At 50.3% G+C, this 16,672-nt stretch overlaps 2 protein-coding genes across 2 annotated transcripts; both read left to right on the top strand.

Moving 5' to 3' along the window:
- Window positions 1-1,711: 1,711 nt before the first annotated feature.
- MIEF1 (mitochondrial elongation factor 1) lies at window positions 1,712-7,758 on the top strand. Its single transcript, XM_010960281.3, has 4 exons — window positions 1,712-1,855; window positions 3,007-3,184; window positions 3,389-3,651; window positions 4,189-7,758. Exons 1-4 carry the CDS (start codon window positions 1,712-1,714, stop codon window positions 4,993-4,995), a joined length of 1,392 nt encoding a protein of 463 aa, XP_010958583.1. The 3' UTR covers window positions 4,996-7,758.
- Window positions 7,759-10,894: 3,136 nt separating this feature from the next.
- On the top strand, window positions 10,895-12,993 carry ATF4 (activating transcription factor 4). Its single transcript, XM_010960279.3, has 3 exons — window positions 10,895-11,095; window positions 11,662-11,979; window positions 12,084-12,993. Exons 2-3 carry the CDS (start codon window positions 11,754-11,756, stop codon window positions 12,908-12,910), a joined length of 1,053 nt encoding a protein of 350 aa, XP_010958581.1. The 5' UTR covers window positions 10,895-11,095; window positions 11,662-11,753; the 3' UTR covers window positions 12,911-12,993.
- Window positions 12,994-16,672: the final 3,679 nt, after the last annotated feature.

The raw sequence follows: 16,672 nt of genomic DNA on the forward strand, positions 1-16,672 counted from the left end.
CCATGGCCTTGCTTGCTCTGTGCATTTGAAGTGTGGGTATATTTAATGTGGCCAAGTTATGTCCCTAAACCTGAAGCTCCTATTAACTGTAAAAGATGGAGAAAAGAAAAGTGCCACCATGGTTGTGAACTTTAGGTATGGAAAAAATAATTTGGGACTTGACAGTGACTCTTAATTAACTCAATTGCTGGAATAAGTAGTCAGAAGTAGTTCTTTCTTTGGCGGGGAGGGTGTAGCTCAGTGGTAGAGCACATGCTTAGCGTGCACGAGGTCCTGGGTTCAATTCCCGGTACCTCAAATGAAAGTAAACAAACAAACCTAATCCCCATTCCCCCCCAAAATATTTCTTTCTTTCTTGTTGAGAGGGGAGGAATACGCAAGGGGCACGAGATAAGAAACTAGCAATACCCAATTGTAAGGGTGTTACAGAGCACATTACTTCACACTGGAAGATGCACAGTGATCTTGTCTCTTTCTTTCCTCCCCTTCCGGAAGTGCTGGGTCTGCTGGTGAGTGGGAAACAGCTGTGTATCTCCCTGTGTAGTGCCTGGTGTACAGGACATGGGAGGTGGAGGAGAGTCACAGTGTTACGAGCAGTGTTCAGATCTGAGCCACTCTGCCATCCTTCATCTGGGTCGGGCCCAGGGTTCTAGCTCCCTGGGAAATGGGCTTACTTGGGGACTCGGGGAATTTCAGTCAGGATGTCTCCACTGTTGCTGGGGAGCAAGTGTATGCTTGCCTCCCTTGAGCACAGGACGGGAGGCCAGCCTCTTCTGCCTTGTGCCCATGGACTCCTTTTAGAGGAATACATTTTTAGTTCATTTTCAAGTGCACTTGAGCAGGTGGACTTTTTGTTTTCCAGTTAACAGCTGAGTCTGCAGTGACCGCTGTGTTTATTCTGTCTCATAGTCCCAGCCTCACCTGAGTTTCTTGTAGTTTCCTGCACACTTTCTCCAAGAAGCAGCATTTGTCAAATGGGACCATCAGCAGAGAGTTCTTTTCTCCTTTGGACCTTTCTCACACATGGACTTGTAGTTACGTCTCCATGTGCAGAGTATTTGTTGTTGTTATTATTATTTACTTATTTATTTATTTTTTGCAGAAAGTAGATAGAATGGGGAGTTTGATCTGGTAAGGGCAAACATGATGCAGTAGAAAAAGCATACTGGGAGTTGGGAGTCCTGAGTTTCGCAGATGGCTCCGTCATTCCTTTTCTCCGGAACCTCTGGCAGTCACCTCCCTGTGTGTGAAAGGATGGGGTCGGAGTAGGTGATCCTCCTGTAATTAAATTAGACCTTCCCAGATCTAACTTTGTGCAAGCAATGGCCAAAGGATCAAAACCTGATCTGCACTGTGAGGTTGGGAAGGGGTACAGAGGGTTATGTTGTGTGGGGGGTACTTCACTCTAATCCAAGAAGGGGCTGACAATGAGCTTAATGCTCTCTGTAATCTCAATAGATTGGTGGGGAGGTTTCCCATAAGTAGCAGGATTGGTTCTCCCCCTTGAATCCAGATACATCAAGCAACACGGTACCTCCCCCGACCCTAGAGCATGGAGTGAGTGTTAAGGGCAGGAGGATTTGGGTTACTGGAACTCACAGAGTACCCTGAACTTGTTGGGGACTGGCCTGATGGGGGAGAGACGAGGAGGGATGGTTCTTGAGGTCCCAGGTGCTGATGGCTGTGTTCTGCCTTCACCCCCAGGTGAGCAATGGCAGGCGCTGGTGAGCGCAAAAGCAAGAAGGATGACAACGGCATCGGCACAGCCATTGACTTTGTGCTCTCCAATGCCCGGCTGGTGCTGGGGGTGGGCGGGGCGGCCATGCTGGGCATCGCCACGCTGGCGGTTAAGCGGGTAAGTGCCCTCAGCCAGGGCCAGGGGTTGGAGAGGTAGTAAGGCTGCTAGGTGGAGCTGACCAAGAATAAGACTGACATTGCTAATGGGAATGTAACTTGGTAATCTGGCATTATTAGATGAGACCTTAAGAGAATTCAGTAAATCTACTTCTAGGGCTCTGCCCTAAAGAAATTGTTGGCGATACAAATAAAGGTGTTTATCCCAGCAAGTGAAAAATGGCAAATAACCAAAATATTCTTCCTTGACTACCTTATTTAAAATATCTAAAGGTTAACCATTATATATAAAAGTAGATAAAAAACAAATATCTTCTGTATAACACAGGGAACTATATTCAATATCTTGTAATAACCTTTAATGAAAATGAATATGAAAACAAATATATCTATATATATTTGCATGTGTGGAACATTATGCCGTGCACCAGAAGTTGACACATTGTAACTGACTATACTTCAATTAAAAATAAATATATATATTATATAATGAAAAAAAACTAGCAACACCCCCATCACACGTATACTTCCTGTTTCCCTTTCTTACTTTTCTTAACGTCTCTATCTGCAAACTTTAACTTGTTTATTGCGTGTTGCCTGTATCCCTCAGGTAGACTGAAAATTCCATGGGGGCAGGGATTGGGTCTCTTTGGTTTACTACTTTATTCTGTTCACTTAGAACAATGCCTGGCACATAGTAGCCATTCAGTTATGTATTTGTTAAGTAAAGGAATCAGTGTTCAACATATGGCACATTCATAAGGTACAATGTTGTATAATCAGAAATTGTACCATAATGTTCTACACCGATTCATTTTTAGTGATGTGGGAGGGTGATAAAGATGATTAATGAAAAAAATCAGTTTTCAAAATTATATATTAGAGGAGAATCCTAGTTGTATAAACATATTTCCAGAAAGAAATATACCAAAATATTAATAGTTTCTCTGGGTTGTGACATTACGGATAAATCTGTTTCTTAATTATTTATATCATTTAATATTTCCTGAGATTGTGTAGAGCTAAGTATTCCATAATCTAGAATAAAACAAAATTACTGAAAAATAGTAGTTGAACTCATTAAGGCTAAGCTGTGGGAAGGAGGGAAACAGGAAAGAAGGTACATGTGCTGGGTGGTGCCTGCTGTTTCAGATGTACGACAGGGCCATCAGCGCCCCGACCAGCCCCACCCGCCTGAGCCACGCAGGGAAAAGGAGCTGGGAAGAACCAAACTGGATGGGCTCCCCACGGTTACTCAACAAGGACATGAAGACAGGCCTGAGCAGGTCCCTACAGACCCTTCCCACAGACCCCACGGCCTTTGACACAGGTAAGGAAGGCTCATGCCCCTTCTGGGACTTCCTCCAGGCTCTCTGTGCTACTCCTGTATTCAGCATTTCTCAAGGATATGAGTGCCAGGCACTGCGTGGGCACTTGCCTTTTGTGCCCAGCCCCGCCCCTCGCTGGGGCTGCGGCTCTGTGGACTGAGCAAGCCCGGGAAGAGCTCATGTGCCTCTCTCTCTTGCCTTGGCAGATACATTCTGCCCACCCCGGCCCAAGCCATTGGCCAGGAAGGGCCAGGTAGACTTGAAGAAGTCACGACTCCGCATGTCCCTGCAGGAGAAACTTCTTACTTACTACCGGAACCGGGCAGCCATCCCCGCTGGCGAGCAGGCTCGGGCCAAGCAAGCTGCTGTGGACATATGTGCCGAGCTCCGGAGCTTCCTGCGGGCCAAGTTGCCTGACATGCCACTTCGGGACATGTACCTGAGTGGTAGCCTCTGTGATGACCTGCAGGTAACAAGGGGGTTCTCAGGAAGGGTGGGGGTGGGTACCGACCAGGATGCTTCTCAATAGTGCTACTGGTTCAGAAGATCAGGTTCCACACTTGCCAGAAAGAGTAGTCTCAGTGCTCCTGAGTTTTGCACACTGGGGTAGCATTGGGAGATCCCTGCCTTGAGTCTTCTTTAACCCTTTCTTGTTTTTTAGTCATACAGCTTCTAGGAAGCCGTAAGAGGCCACCTTCCTGTTTTCTTGTCCCCATCTCTCCTTTCTGGTTTTCCCTCTTCTGGGGTCTTCAGGGCATGGGGGTGTCATGTGTACTTGTGTGTCCAGAGACAGTATGGCTGTGGAATGAACACGGGCTCTAGTGTCCGCAGACCTGGGTGTAAATCTTCCCTCTGTGGACTGATACGGTGACAGGAAAGGATTCTTAGTTTCCTTTATTGTTGGGGGAATATAAGATGGTGGGACCTGTGTTTGGGGAAGCTTGTCTCTTGAGCAGATTAAATCCCTTTTAAAATTTTTAAACCTTTTAAATTCTGCTCTCAACAGGTGGTGACAGCTGACCACATCCAACTCATTGTGCCCCTTGTGCTGGAGCAGAACCTGTGGTCATGTATCCCTGGGGAGGACACCATCATGAATGTCCCTGGTTTCTTCCTAGTTCGCCGTGAGAACCCAGAGTATTTTCCTCGTGGTAGCAGTTACTGGGACCGCTGTGTCGTGGGGGGCTACCTCTCCCCGAAGATAGTGGCAGACACGTTTGAGAAGGTAGTGGCTGGCTCCATCAATTGGCCGGCCATAGGGTCCCTCTTGGACTATGTGATCCGACCGGCACCACCCCCAGAGGCTCTGACTCTGGAAGTGCAGTATGAGCGTGACAAGCATCTCATCATTGACTTCCTGCCATCAGTGACCCTTGGTGACACTGTCTTGGTGGCCAGACCCCACCGGCTAGCCCAGTATGACAACCTGTGGCGGCTGAGCCTGCGTCCTGCTGAGACGGCACGCCTGCGGGCTTTGGACCAGGCCGACTTGGGCTGCCGCTCTCTGTGCCTCAAGATCCTCAAGGCCATATGCAAGTCCACTCCGGCTCTGGGCCACCTCACTGCCAGCCAGCTCACCAACGTCATCCTCCACTTGGCCCAGGAGGAGGCCGACTGGTCTCCAGATGTGCTGGCCGACCGGTTCCTGCAGGCCTTGAGGGGCCTCATCAGCTACTTAGAGGCTGGAGTTCTGCCTAGTGCCCTGAACCCCAAGGTGAACTTATTTGCAGAGCTCACCCCTGAAGAAATAGACGAATTGGGATACACTCTCTATTGCTCACTGTCTGAGCCGGAGGTGCTGCTGCAGACGTAGGGCAGGTGAAGGCCAAAGTAGGTGTCCAGTGGTCAGGCCCTGGATTCTCTGTTAGAAACACTTGGCTACATAGTTGGTGCCTCACAGGGTCCCTAGGTGCCTCCTGCCTTGCTGGTTATTGCCCTGGTCACTTCATGCTGATTAGAATGACACCTCTGTCTCCTCTTTTCTCACTAACCCTTTCTATTTTTGTTACCAAACACTGTGCTCCCTACTCCTCCCCTCCCCCAGCTCCAGGCCAATTTTTCTTGAATGAATTGAGAAGGTGGAGCACTGGCCTGAGCTGTTGAGACCACTTGGTGTTTGCATTCTGGCCCAGGTGTGCTGCGTCTGCCCTGCCCTGTGGCCTGCCCCGTGGCCTGCCCCTTGTCCACGTCTTCTCCGTCTTTTCCTCCTGTTCATCCCTTCAGTTTTGCTCTTTTCCCTGGAGCACATCTGCCTGATCGAGATGTTGCCTTTTAGTTGAATGTCACTGAAGTTATGATTGCATGTCTCAAACTGAACTCTGCAAAGAGTACTCAGACAGTATTTAGGGTTTCTGGGGGTAAAGCTGGTGGAAAAGCTGGCCTTTGACCCAGGTTCCTGGAGAAGAAGCCCATTCCCCCCACCTCTTGACCGACTTACATCCGTAAGTGCTGAGGTCTCTCGTGGGAACACGTCCTTGACCCACACAGGAGGGAGGACTCGAGATAAATTGGATGCAGAGTTTTGCAGAGATTGTGTTTCTTAGTGGCCATCAGTAAGAGTGCAGGGTAGGGGAAACCGGAAGTGGTGGAGAGGGTCTGTGTGCCTGGTGTGTGCACCTCATCCATGGCTGGTCTAGACCAGCACCACTGTGTGCAGGAGTCAGACGGGGACGGGGAGGGACGAGGCTGTTGTTGACCCCCTTCCTTGCCTTATTGCCAATTAGGACAAGGCCTTCAGGGACAGTCTTAGTAGTGCTAGAGGTTGACAGGCAGCTGAATGTCAGCAGGAAGATCCAGTCACAAGTTGGGGCCCAGTGACCGTGTTTCTCCCCCATCAGGCCCTGCCTTTCTAGGATGTTGCCTTAGAGCAGGAATAGGCCCAATAGCCAGCCCTTCATTCCCCAGTGTCTGCCACAGGAACGTGAGGGGGCGCTCACTGAACTCTCTAGGCACCTCCAGAGGCCAGAGGCCAGAGGCCAGAGGCAGGCAGACACACACAGACCTCTTCCCACTGTCCTGTCTCTCACCCAGCACCTGGGGAGACCGGTGCTACCTAGGAAGAGAACACGTGGATAAAACACAGACGAGAGGGAGGTGGGTACTTCCTACCTTCCTTGTTTCCCGCTGCTAAAATTGCACTATTTATTGCAATGTAAAAAGTATCCTGAGCGTGGGGAGGAATATTTAATACAAATGTCAGTGCACCTTCTTGTTTTGTGGTTTTTTCCTGTTTGTGGCAAGAGGCTGATGATAATTCTGTTTCTGATCCGCCCATCCAGTATTTTGTTCTCCCGTCAAGTCTTAACTACTTTTATTCTTACTACCTCTCCATCATCGAGATTCTGGTGAAGCTCTCTGCAGCTGTCTCATTCCTTCCCAGTGAGAGTGACATGAAATGACTCTTTAAATAGCATTGAAACCTCAGCTACCCTTTGGATTTAGGGTAGAGATTCCTGTCCCCTCTTTTGTTACGGTTTAGGAGGTTGAGAACCAGGGGTAACCTTGGTTATATTTGGAAATCTTCCTGCCTCTTCTCTCATGTACATGCAGAGTTTCCCTAAAATGGTTCAGTTGTTTCATTTGTATAAAGACATTGCAGGAGGATGAAAAATATAAAGCCCAGAACCCTGAGAGAGCTTCTCCATCCTGGCTGTTCATCAGAATCACAGTGGAGTTTAAAACCATCCCTATGCCCGAGTGCTGCCCTGGGTGGGTGATGTAGAGGGTATGGGGCGGGGCCTGGCATTGCTGGTTCTGATGCACCCATCTGATGTCTATTAGAAGGAAGGGATCAGGGGGGGCTGAAAGTTGCAAAAGCATGAGTTATTCTTCACTGATAAAAAATTTGGTTTTCCCAGTGTAAATATTATAAAACCTATAATTTCCCCAAGCTGATATCAGACAAAATTCCATATAAAACATAAGAAGGAGAGCTCAAAAAAGAAAAGATTTTAAAGACCAAATCCCAAATTATCAAAGCCAAGTGTAATTGTGATTTGAGTTTATCTCCTCTTTTTCTAAAGAGCATCTTTCTAAGGGCAGCTCTGTCTCTTACCTATGTTTCACAAAACCAAAAACCCTAACTTCACCATTTCCATAAGCAAGAATCTCTTAGAAGTCCTCAGAACTAAAAGCAGTGGGAATTCTTGGCCCTGGTCCTGGTGATTTTGCTCACCAGGGTTTGCTGAGTGAGACGGGGTGAGTCTCATCAAAACTTAGACAACAGTTAAGTGCTTTGAGATTCTTGTATAGAGGAAGGAACATCGCCTGCCTGATTTTAGTCTCTGGAGAAAGATGTAGGGCCTTTCCCCGCCTTTCAGCCTGCCTTTTCAGTAACTCCCACTTTTGCGTGAAGTAAGAGTATCTGCTCCTGCTTTTCCATCTGGAAATTTTTTTTGCACCATCTAGGTTAGCAAACCACATAGTTAGCTTAATGCTTACATAAATGCTCATCATCTTAAGTGTATTTTGGTTTTCCCTGTTGCCCCTTCGTAAAACATGAGTTCAGGACAGCAGTATTTTTCTTTATACACTTGGTTGTGACTTTTTTTTTTTTCAAATAAATAATCGAAACTCATGTTTGGAAAACCTGTGTTGTGAGGCCTATTACCTTTCCTCCTGGGCTCAACCCCTGGTGGTTCTCCTGGTCACACTCCAGATTAGCTGACTTTTGCTCCCTAGTACTCCACTCAAGTTGAGACCTCAAATGGTTTTGATGTGGAATCAGCTTTGGGATCTAAAGGCCCTGGAGAGGCCCCAGGAGGGTTGTGTGAGTAGGGATCCCTGCATGTGTCCAGAATCTCTGCCAGCTACATCTTCTCTGAGACTATGACCCTGGCTGAGAACCTCTGCTCTCACAGGATTTGTTAGAAATCTGCCCTTTGTGCTGAAGCTCAAGGCCAAAGAGAATGGCAAGAGACACTTAGGACTAGAGCTGTGAGGCTGTAGCCTTTTTAGATACTTCTCATCCTAAGTGGCCAAAATACCACAGATGGGTTCTGGGTTAACTGCATACAGTGTGTTATTTACCTCTTCATTTTGATCACCTCATACCCTATATTCTTGGTTGCTGAGGCCAAGTCCACAACCTGCCTTTGTCACTTGCCTGCCCGTCAATGAGCAGTTGATGTGTTTAGCTGACAGATTTGGAATCAGTCTCCAGTCTTTCTGTCCTGTCTTGGCTAGGTCCACTTAGAAGCAGCTTAGTCCTGAGACCTAGAAAACTACTGTCCTTTTTCTCCTTGAGGGAGGAAATAAAGCTGGGGAACATGTTGTCCTTCCACAGCATGGCTAGAAGAAAATAAAAGTCTCCTTTCCAACTCCTTTCCAAAAGTTTTGACTTTTGTGTATGGTATAAAACGTTTTCTTACAGGAGTGGTACCGGTTCTCCATTTGCAGCTAGGGGAAACTTTGAAGTGCTTGACCCAGGTCTCCATAATAGAATGGGTGGGGCAAGCTGCCACCGGAGTCATTCTTCCACCTCTCTACGGTGTCCAACTGGGGCAGTGTTACTCTCATTCTGAACCATCTGTGTGGTCATCCATCAAGAGGCACTGACATGTCCCAACGTACAGCAAAAGGAGGACATACCCCCTAGGTCCTTAGTTACACCTTCAGAAGACCTGGGTAGTGGCTCAGGGATTCTTCCTGCCTTTGCACCAAAAGACTAGATGCCTTATGCATATCTAGATACTTATGATTTCCCCAAGGGGAAAGAAAAACCACACCCAGCATCCAGTATGATTTGCTTCTACCAGTTTATAGTTGTTGGGTCAGCTCAGTAAATGATAGTCCTCTGAGGAAACAATGATGTAATGGAGATTGGGAGGTGGGTCAGAAGATCCAAGTTCTAATAATAGTAATAGCAACCATTTATCCAACACTTAACAGGTACCAGGCCCCTGGCTCAGTGCTTTGCATATATTATCTTACTTCATTGTAAGGATAGGTATGTTCATTATTAGCTTCATTTTACAGATCAGGAAACAGACTCAGCAAGGAAAAGTCACTTAAGCAAAATGTTTCTGCTAATAAATGGAACAGCCAAGATTTGGGGGGGGGGTGCCCCTAAAATCTATTTTATAACCCCTACCTCATTCTGCCTTCTCTGGGCAAGACACTTCATCTCTTTAGTCCTCAGTTTATCATTGTAAAATTGATGGCCTGATTGGATCAAGTCAATGACTGGTCAGTAGTTATGTAGGACAGTGCTTCCCAAATTTTTGACATCACAGCCCTCATAGAAATAGTTTTCTGGCTCACTGAAGTAAAAGGAAGCAGAAACTCAAGGTTTCTGCCCCTACAGGGCCTGCAATGGAGAGGACTGGAGAATGGTGGAGAGCTTTCTAAGCCCTCTGAACAGTTCCCCAGTAGAGAGAGCAAGTTGCTGGCCCTGACCTGGGCTGCAGGCTCCAAACACAAACTCCCTTAGTTGGGCATGGGTTCTCAAGTTTCTCCTCACGGGCTTTAGTGGGATCTGCTAGGACGCTGTTATGCCTGGGAGTTACAGAGTTGGAAGATAACCTGAAACTACACTAGAATGAGAGATACCAGCCGAAAAAAATGTCTCCTTGTTTTTAGGGGAACTGAATCTACCGAAACCGAAAGACGTTCCCCTGTGATAGGCTGCATTCTTTAAAAGAACATCAAACTTATATTTTAGCAGAATGGATATGTAAAAAATATTATAGATTAGACTACAGGATTCTGCATCTCCCCGACTCGACTTTACACTTAGTAAGGACGCAGTGCTGGCCTTTGATGATAAGTGAGCATAGACTGGGTGATCTCGACTGAGGTCCTCAGTCCCGCCTTTCAGCTCCTGAAGGGTTGCACGTCCTCAGTATATTGCAAATGTTTGCAGATGAAAACGCACATGAAATGACATTTCCTTTTGCTTAGCTTCATCTTCGGCCTGAACACGGTCGCTAGTTGGGAGTTGCCCTGACCGCGGCAAGGAAAGCACTGCAGGGGTCGCGGCCTAACGCCACTATTTGAGACGCACTGGGGTAAGGCTGCCTGGGGCAGGAACCATGGTAGTCTTGACCAGCTAAGGGTGGCCGAGCTGGGGAAGCCACTGCAGAACAGAGTCACGAGAAGAGCTGGTAGAAACAAGAGCCAAGCGGCGGGAAGTGCACTAGGCGATCCGCCCGTCCCTGCGCAGATCAGGGACTCCCTCACTGAACTACCCGCCCACCTCGAGGCCTGAGCCAGTAAGAAACTCGAGATATATTAAGACTCATCATGCCTGACCAATTATTTCGATGCTCGCTCTCCGCTAGCATCTCGCGCGATAACCAGGCGACCTCGTACTCCACAGAAAAAAAACCCTTTCTTGGGATGAAAGACTCCTCTCTCCGCCCTCGGACTAACACCGGAAGTGAGAGTGTGAAGAATCCCTCCGCTCTCCTTGGCGGCAGAAGGAAGTGACTCTTTGATCTTAAAAGCCTAGTAAAGTAGTGCGCCTTTTTCTTGGGGCCATAAATAAAAAGAACTCATTTTCTCTCCACAGCTACGCCCTGGACATAAAAGCCGGAGACTGGAAACGGTAAGAGCGTCGGACATATGACAACGCGGGGGCTGGGGGGTGGGAGGAGAGAGAGAGAGAGAGAGAGAGAGAGAAAAAAAGGCGCGGGTCACGTGACCTCGGCGGAAGGATGTGCTCTGTGATGCGTCCTCACAGAGGCAGAGTCTATAAAGGACCTGCGCTCGGCGGGCGGCCGCCATTTCTTCTCCTCTCCCATGTAGATGTAGTTCCTCCTCGCGAGTGCGCGCCTTTCCTTCTCCGCTCCCGCAGGGTCCGCAGCCACCATGGCGTATTAGAGGCAGCAGTGCCAGCGGCAGCATTGGCCTTTGCAGCGGCGGCAGCAGCACCAGGCTCTGCAGCGGCACCCCTCACCGGCTTAAGCCATGGCGTAAGTACTGGCCCTGCCCGCCTTGGCCTTGCGTCCCGACTTGGCGAGAGGTTTCCACCTGCTTGGGCGCGGCCGGCGACTGGGCGTCGGCGTCGGGGGGAAGCAGTTTTACGAGCGTCCGGGACGCGTGGCCTTTGATTGGGTGTCCCCGAGACGCCAGCGCCCCTGGGTCGGCAGATCTCAAAGCCGTGCGGAGGGGTGAGGCGGTCGGCGGCCCCGGGCCCACCCCCGGAACCCGCCGGGGTCCGGCCTGGCGCCCCGCGAAACGTGGCAGTAACCAAGATGGCGGCAGGGCGGCGGTCGGGGCGTGAGTCACGGGCAGCGTGGGCGGGGCCGGACTCGGATGAGAGGATGGAGTTCCTTCCTCTTCTGGCCGGCCGGGCGTCCATCTTGTGCAGCCTGACCTGGGAGCGGCCAAGGTTGGCTCAATGGCTCTGGGGCCACATGTTCCCGATTCTCAACAGCCAAATAGAGTTTTGATGTGGCCATCCTGCCTCCTGGGTGAAAAGATGAAACTCTCAGACCAGCTGATCGCTAATGGGACGTGGCTTCTGATTTCTATTCAGGCTTTTCACGGCATTCAGCAGCAGCGTTGCTGTAACCGACAAAGACACCTTCGAATTAAGCGCGTTCCTCGATTTCGTCAAAACTCCGCAACATGGCCGAGATGAGCTTCCTGAGCAGCGAGGTGTTGGTGGGGGGCTTGATGTCCCCCTTCGACCAGTCGGGTTTGGGGGCTGAAGAGAGCCTAGGTCTCTTAGACGACTACCTGGAGGTGGCCAAGCACTTCAAACCTCATGGGTTCTCCAGCGACAAAGCTAAGGCGGGCTCCTCCGAATGGCTGGCTGTGGATGGGTTGGTCAGTGCCTCAGACAACGGCAAGGGTGAGTGGGCTTTTTTTTTTAATCTGCGTGTGGGGTCTGATAATAGGGCCTTGTTGCTGTGTGCAGCTGATTCGATTAGTTTATTCCTCTTTAATGTTTTGCAGAGGATGCTTTCTCCGGGACAGATTGGATGGTGGAGAAAATGGACCTGAAGGAGTTCGACTTTGATGCCCTGTTGGGTATAGATGACCTGGAAACCATGCCAGATGAGCTTTTGGCCACGTTGGATGACACATGTGATCTCTTTGACCCCCTATTCCAGGAAACTAATAAGGAGCCCCCCCAGATAGTGAACCCAATTGGCCATCTCCCAGAAAGTTTACCAGCAACTGACCAGGTTGCCCCTTTCATCTTCTTGCAGCCTCTTCCCCTTTCCCCAGGGGCCCTGTCCTCCACTCCAGATCATTCCTTTAGTTTAGAACTAGGCAGTGAAGTGGATATCTCTGAAGGAGATAGGAAGCCAGACTCTACTGCTTACATTAGTGTTCCGTGCATAAAGGAAGAGGATGGCCCTTCAGATAATGATAGTGGCATCTGTATGAGCCCTGACTCCTATCCGGGCTCTCCCCAGCATAGCCCCTCTACCACCAGGGGCTCTCCAAATAGGAGCCTGCTATCTCCAGGTGCCCCTTGTGGCTCTGCCCGCCCCAAACCCTATGACCCTCCTCGAGAGAAGATGGTAGCAGCAAAAGTCAAGGGTGAGAAACTAGATAAGAAGCTGAAGAAAATGGAGCAGAACAAGACGGCAGCCACAAGGTACCGCCAGAAGAAGAGGGCAGAGCAGGAGGCCCTCACTGGTGAATGTAAAGAGCTAGAAAAGAAGAATGAGGCTCTGAAAGAGAAGGCAGATTCCTTGACCAAGGAGATCCAGTATCTGAAAGATCTGATAGAAGAGGTTCGCAAGGCAAGGGGGAAGAAAAAGGTCCCCTAGTTAGGGTAGTCAGGAGTATGTGCTTGTACATAGGAGGCTAGTGCTGAAGCTGTGTTTTAATAAATTATTTTGTAGTGAAAGTACTTCTGTAGACTGCTGTCTGGTGTCTTGTTCCCCTGGAGTCAGTTTTTTCACTTGCTGTGGGGTTGGTTGTCGGGACTTGTAACTTGAGCCCAGAGTTTGTTTCCCCCAACACTGCTGGACAGTAGGTCAGGGCCACTGGTGATGTCACTTGAACCTGAGACGGGGTATTGGGCTAGATCCCCCCCCCCCCCAGTCTGTGGCTAGGTGTTTCCCCAGAACCAAGAACTGTTGTGCTTGACATGAGAGCCTTTAGGTATGGTTGAAGCTGGTGAGATTTAGGTTAAAGGAACAGCCTGGGTTCCACCCATTTGCTCATGATGTGGCTTTGTGCCAGCATCTATCAAGTTCCCAGATAAGGCCCCACAGCCCTTGAGCTGGGCACACAAGGAGATTAGGCTTCGCTAATAAGCTGCTGCAATTCTGTAGAGGCTGCTTCCCAGTAGGGTCTATTTAGAGAAAGCTGTTTTTGCTGGAACAAATAAAGTGGATTTGTGAGAGGTTGGGACAAGGGTGATGTTAATGTGGCTCTAGGTTCCATTCCGAGCACTTGACCCACTCCCCATGACAACTGGTGAGGCAGCCACCAAGGTGGCACCAGCACAAGTCCTGTGGGAAGGGGTATGCAGAGGATACCGAGCCATAAAGCCCGCTGTCACTCCAGGGTTTTCAGTCTGGGTTTGTGCCTGTCTTACCCCCAGTGGTAAGGTGAGTACTCCCTGACTTGCTTCCTGGCACCTGCCAGAGTAATGTGGGAGAGCCAGGTCACTGCTGAACCCAATGTAGCCGATGATCAAATGGGAGCCTTTCCCCAAGGCACCAGTGGGGCAGGTGTCACTTGGACCTTAGACTTGAGATCTTCAAGGTCTCATTGGCCTTGGTTTGTAGAATTCCCTTCTCCAAGCCACCCATCCATGTGTTACAACTGTCAGAGAAGTTAACCCTTGTCACCTCATCTAAGCAGCTACCTGCTAAATACACAAGGATTTATTGGTTTAATAAAGATTGTTAACTAATACTATAAAAACAGTTCTGTGCCAAAAACTTAAATGATTATCTTCCCATTTTACAGATGAGGAAATTGAGGCCCAGAAAGGTTGAGTAACTTGCCCTGCTAGCCGGTGGCAGAGTCAAGCCCAGGCTGTCTGACTGCAGGATGCACACAAATCTGTGTGGCTCCCAAAGTTCCTTACAGGCAGGATTGGAAGGGCAGCCCTGGACACTCTTAAACTGGGGATACAGAGGGCACGTGTGGTTGCTGAGATTTCGTGGTTTTGATCAGATGTGTACAATTTCTCAAGATAGTTCATATGCATCATGACTGGTGGCTTTGGGAAGGACTGGAAGAGAGTGGGGAGCCTAAGGTCAGCTGTAAGCACAGCTGCCATCTTTAAACTTTGCTTTGTGCCTCAGTTTTGCAATTGGATTTTTTTTTTTTTTTATGTAAGATACAAAGAAAACATCTCCAAATGCTGCTGCTCTCTGTCCACCCCCAACAGTGTGTCTGCTTTGCTCAACCCAAGCCCAGGGCATGTGGCATGGGGCGATGGGGAGGTTGAGTGTTGAGGGCAGCCCTAGAAGTGACCTTGATGCGGGCCACAGCAGTCATCCAGTGCCAGTCTGGGCAGCCCTTGGAGATGGTGATTTAGCAGATGGGAAACACCACTTCTGGGGTGCTCTGAGGGGCAGTGTAGGCTGGAGCCCTGAAGCCAGGATACCGCGTTGGGCCCTTTACCAGGTGCTTGCAGCTAAGGCCCCCCGAGACCCAAAAGGCAGTGAGGGGATGTGCACGCAGCAAAGGTCCTCCCTGTCCTCAGCTCCTTTTCACCTTGTTCCAGCCACGATGGCTTTCCTGCACCTCTCCGCCAACCTCATTCCTGCCTCAGGGCCTTTGCACTGGCTGTTCCCTCTGCCTAGGAACTTCCTGGGTGGGAGGTCACAGCAGGCAGGAAACAGAGGAAAGGGCGCCTGAGCTGGGCTGCGAAGGGTGGGGAAAGTCATGGAGGTAGAGAATGGGGAGAGCACCCGAAGAAAGCCAACCCAGGCAAAGGAATAGACAGGCACACAGTCCTAGCTGCCTCTCCACGAGGGCCCCGGCCTCAGCGCTGCTAGAAGTCACCTGATGGGGACCCGCCTAGCTCCTGCGTGAACTTGAGTTAAGCCTCTTGTCCACACAATCTCTGAACAAACCTGGACCTGGGCCCCAGTGAGGTCCCACACGGCAGTCCTGCCCTCTCCTGCTTGGCCTCAGCCAACCCCTCCAGACTCATGGAGACCAGGGAGCGCAGATGGTGTGAGCAGACCACCCCCATAGAAGCCTCTCCTGTTGGTCCCCATGTGGGATCTTCAAGCTTCACTCAGTCCAGTGCACATGTCAGCTGCCCCAAACCCACGAGACACAAATGCTCCCAGTGCTTTACATCCACTCACTCGAGGAAGATCTTTTCCTTCTGGCCTTTTCAGTCCTGGCCTGAATGCAGCAACCCAGTGCCCTCTTATTTGGTTCCTGTCCCTTACTTTCTCAACAGATCTATCACCAGGTCCTGGGGCTCAGGGTCAGCGCCCTCATCCGTGACTCCTGCACCACCCCCCATGGTGGCACATCATTCCTCCTCTGGCACCAGCGCCGGGCCCCCTGCCGCCTTCTCACCGCCTGCACCCGAACTGTCCAGAGTGACTGTTAAATACAGGTTACTGAGTCCTACCACGACCCATGGACCAGACTCTCGGGGTGAATACTATCGTTAGTCATGCAAAGGGAGCCTGGACACGTAACCCCACTAGTGCTACTTGGCACAAATGTAACATAAGACCAGAAAACCCACAAGCAGAGAAGTACTGAACCCCTGCTTGCACTCTCCCCCAGGAGGGAGGCCCTGGCATTCCACTCCCAGGGAGGGGCAGGAACCAAGGGCCCTGGTCAGCCTGTTCTTCAGAGAAGCAAAATCCTGGTGAGCAAGAGTGAGCAGCTGAGCCTGCTCCTTGCTAAGCTGCTTAAGAGATGAGGGGAGCGAGTCTCCCAGGGTGCAAGTGTCTCCCTCCCCACTGCGGTCTCAGCAGGCGGGAGGGGGACGTAAGAACACCAGCCTCTCCCATCTCCGGAACAAGCCCATCTGAGGAAGGTGGGTCAATACTGGTTTGGAGCCGTGGCACCTCCTCTCCTGCCCACCTTCACCTCCTGGATGGCTGGTCTGCTTCCTACTCTCAGATGGAGGCCACCTGCAGACAGGACTGGCTCCAACAGCCTCAGGCAGTGGTCCCCTCCTGTCCCCGTTCAAGGTGGAAAGCTGGTTAATGACTAGGAACAGACTCCCTCTTCCCGGGTCTGGGTGCATGTTGGCTAAAACTCTTTCCTTTTGCACAAAAGAGCCCATGCGGGTGTGGGCACTCACTCCCTGCCAGAGACGCCAAAGTCCTCACCAGACAACGCCACGTCCTGAGGAGCCCTGTGAGGGTGCTAGGAGAGCCAGGCGGAGCTGCCTGAAGGCATCTGGGGCCCCACCCTCCACAGAAGGGCTTCCTGGGCTTTGAGGCCTTGTTGTCAACCCCGCCCTGAAGACCAACCTGGGCAGCACCACTCACTGGCTCGTGCATTTGTTCAGTGGGTCTGGCACTGGGCCCGCTGGGCGCGGTCCAGCCTCTGCCTTTTCACACTGGTGCAGCTCCAGCCCTGGCACCACC

This window comes from Camelus bactrianus, chromosome 12 (assembly GCF_048773025.1).
Source record: "Camelus bactrianus isolate YW-2024 breed Bactrian camel chromosome 12, ASM4877302v1, whole genome shotgun sequence".
Lineage (NCBI taxonomy): Eukaryota > Metazoa > Chordata > Mammalia > Artiodactyla > Camelidae > Camelus > Camelus bactrianus.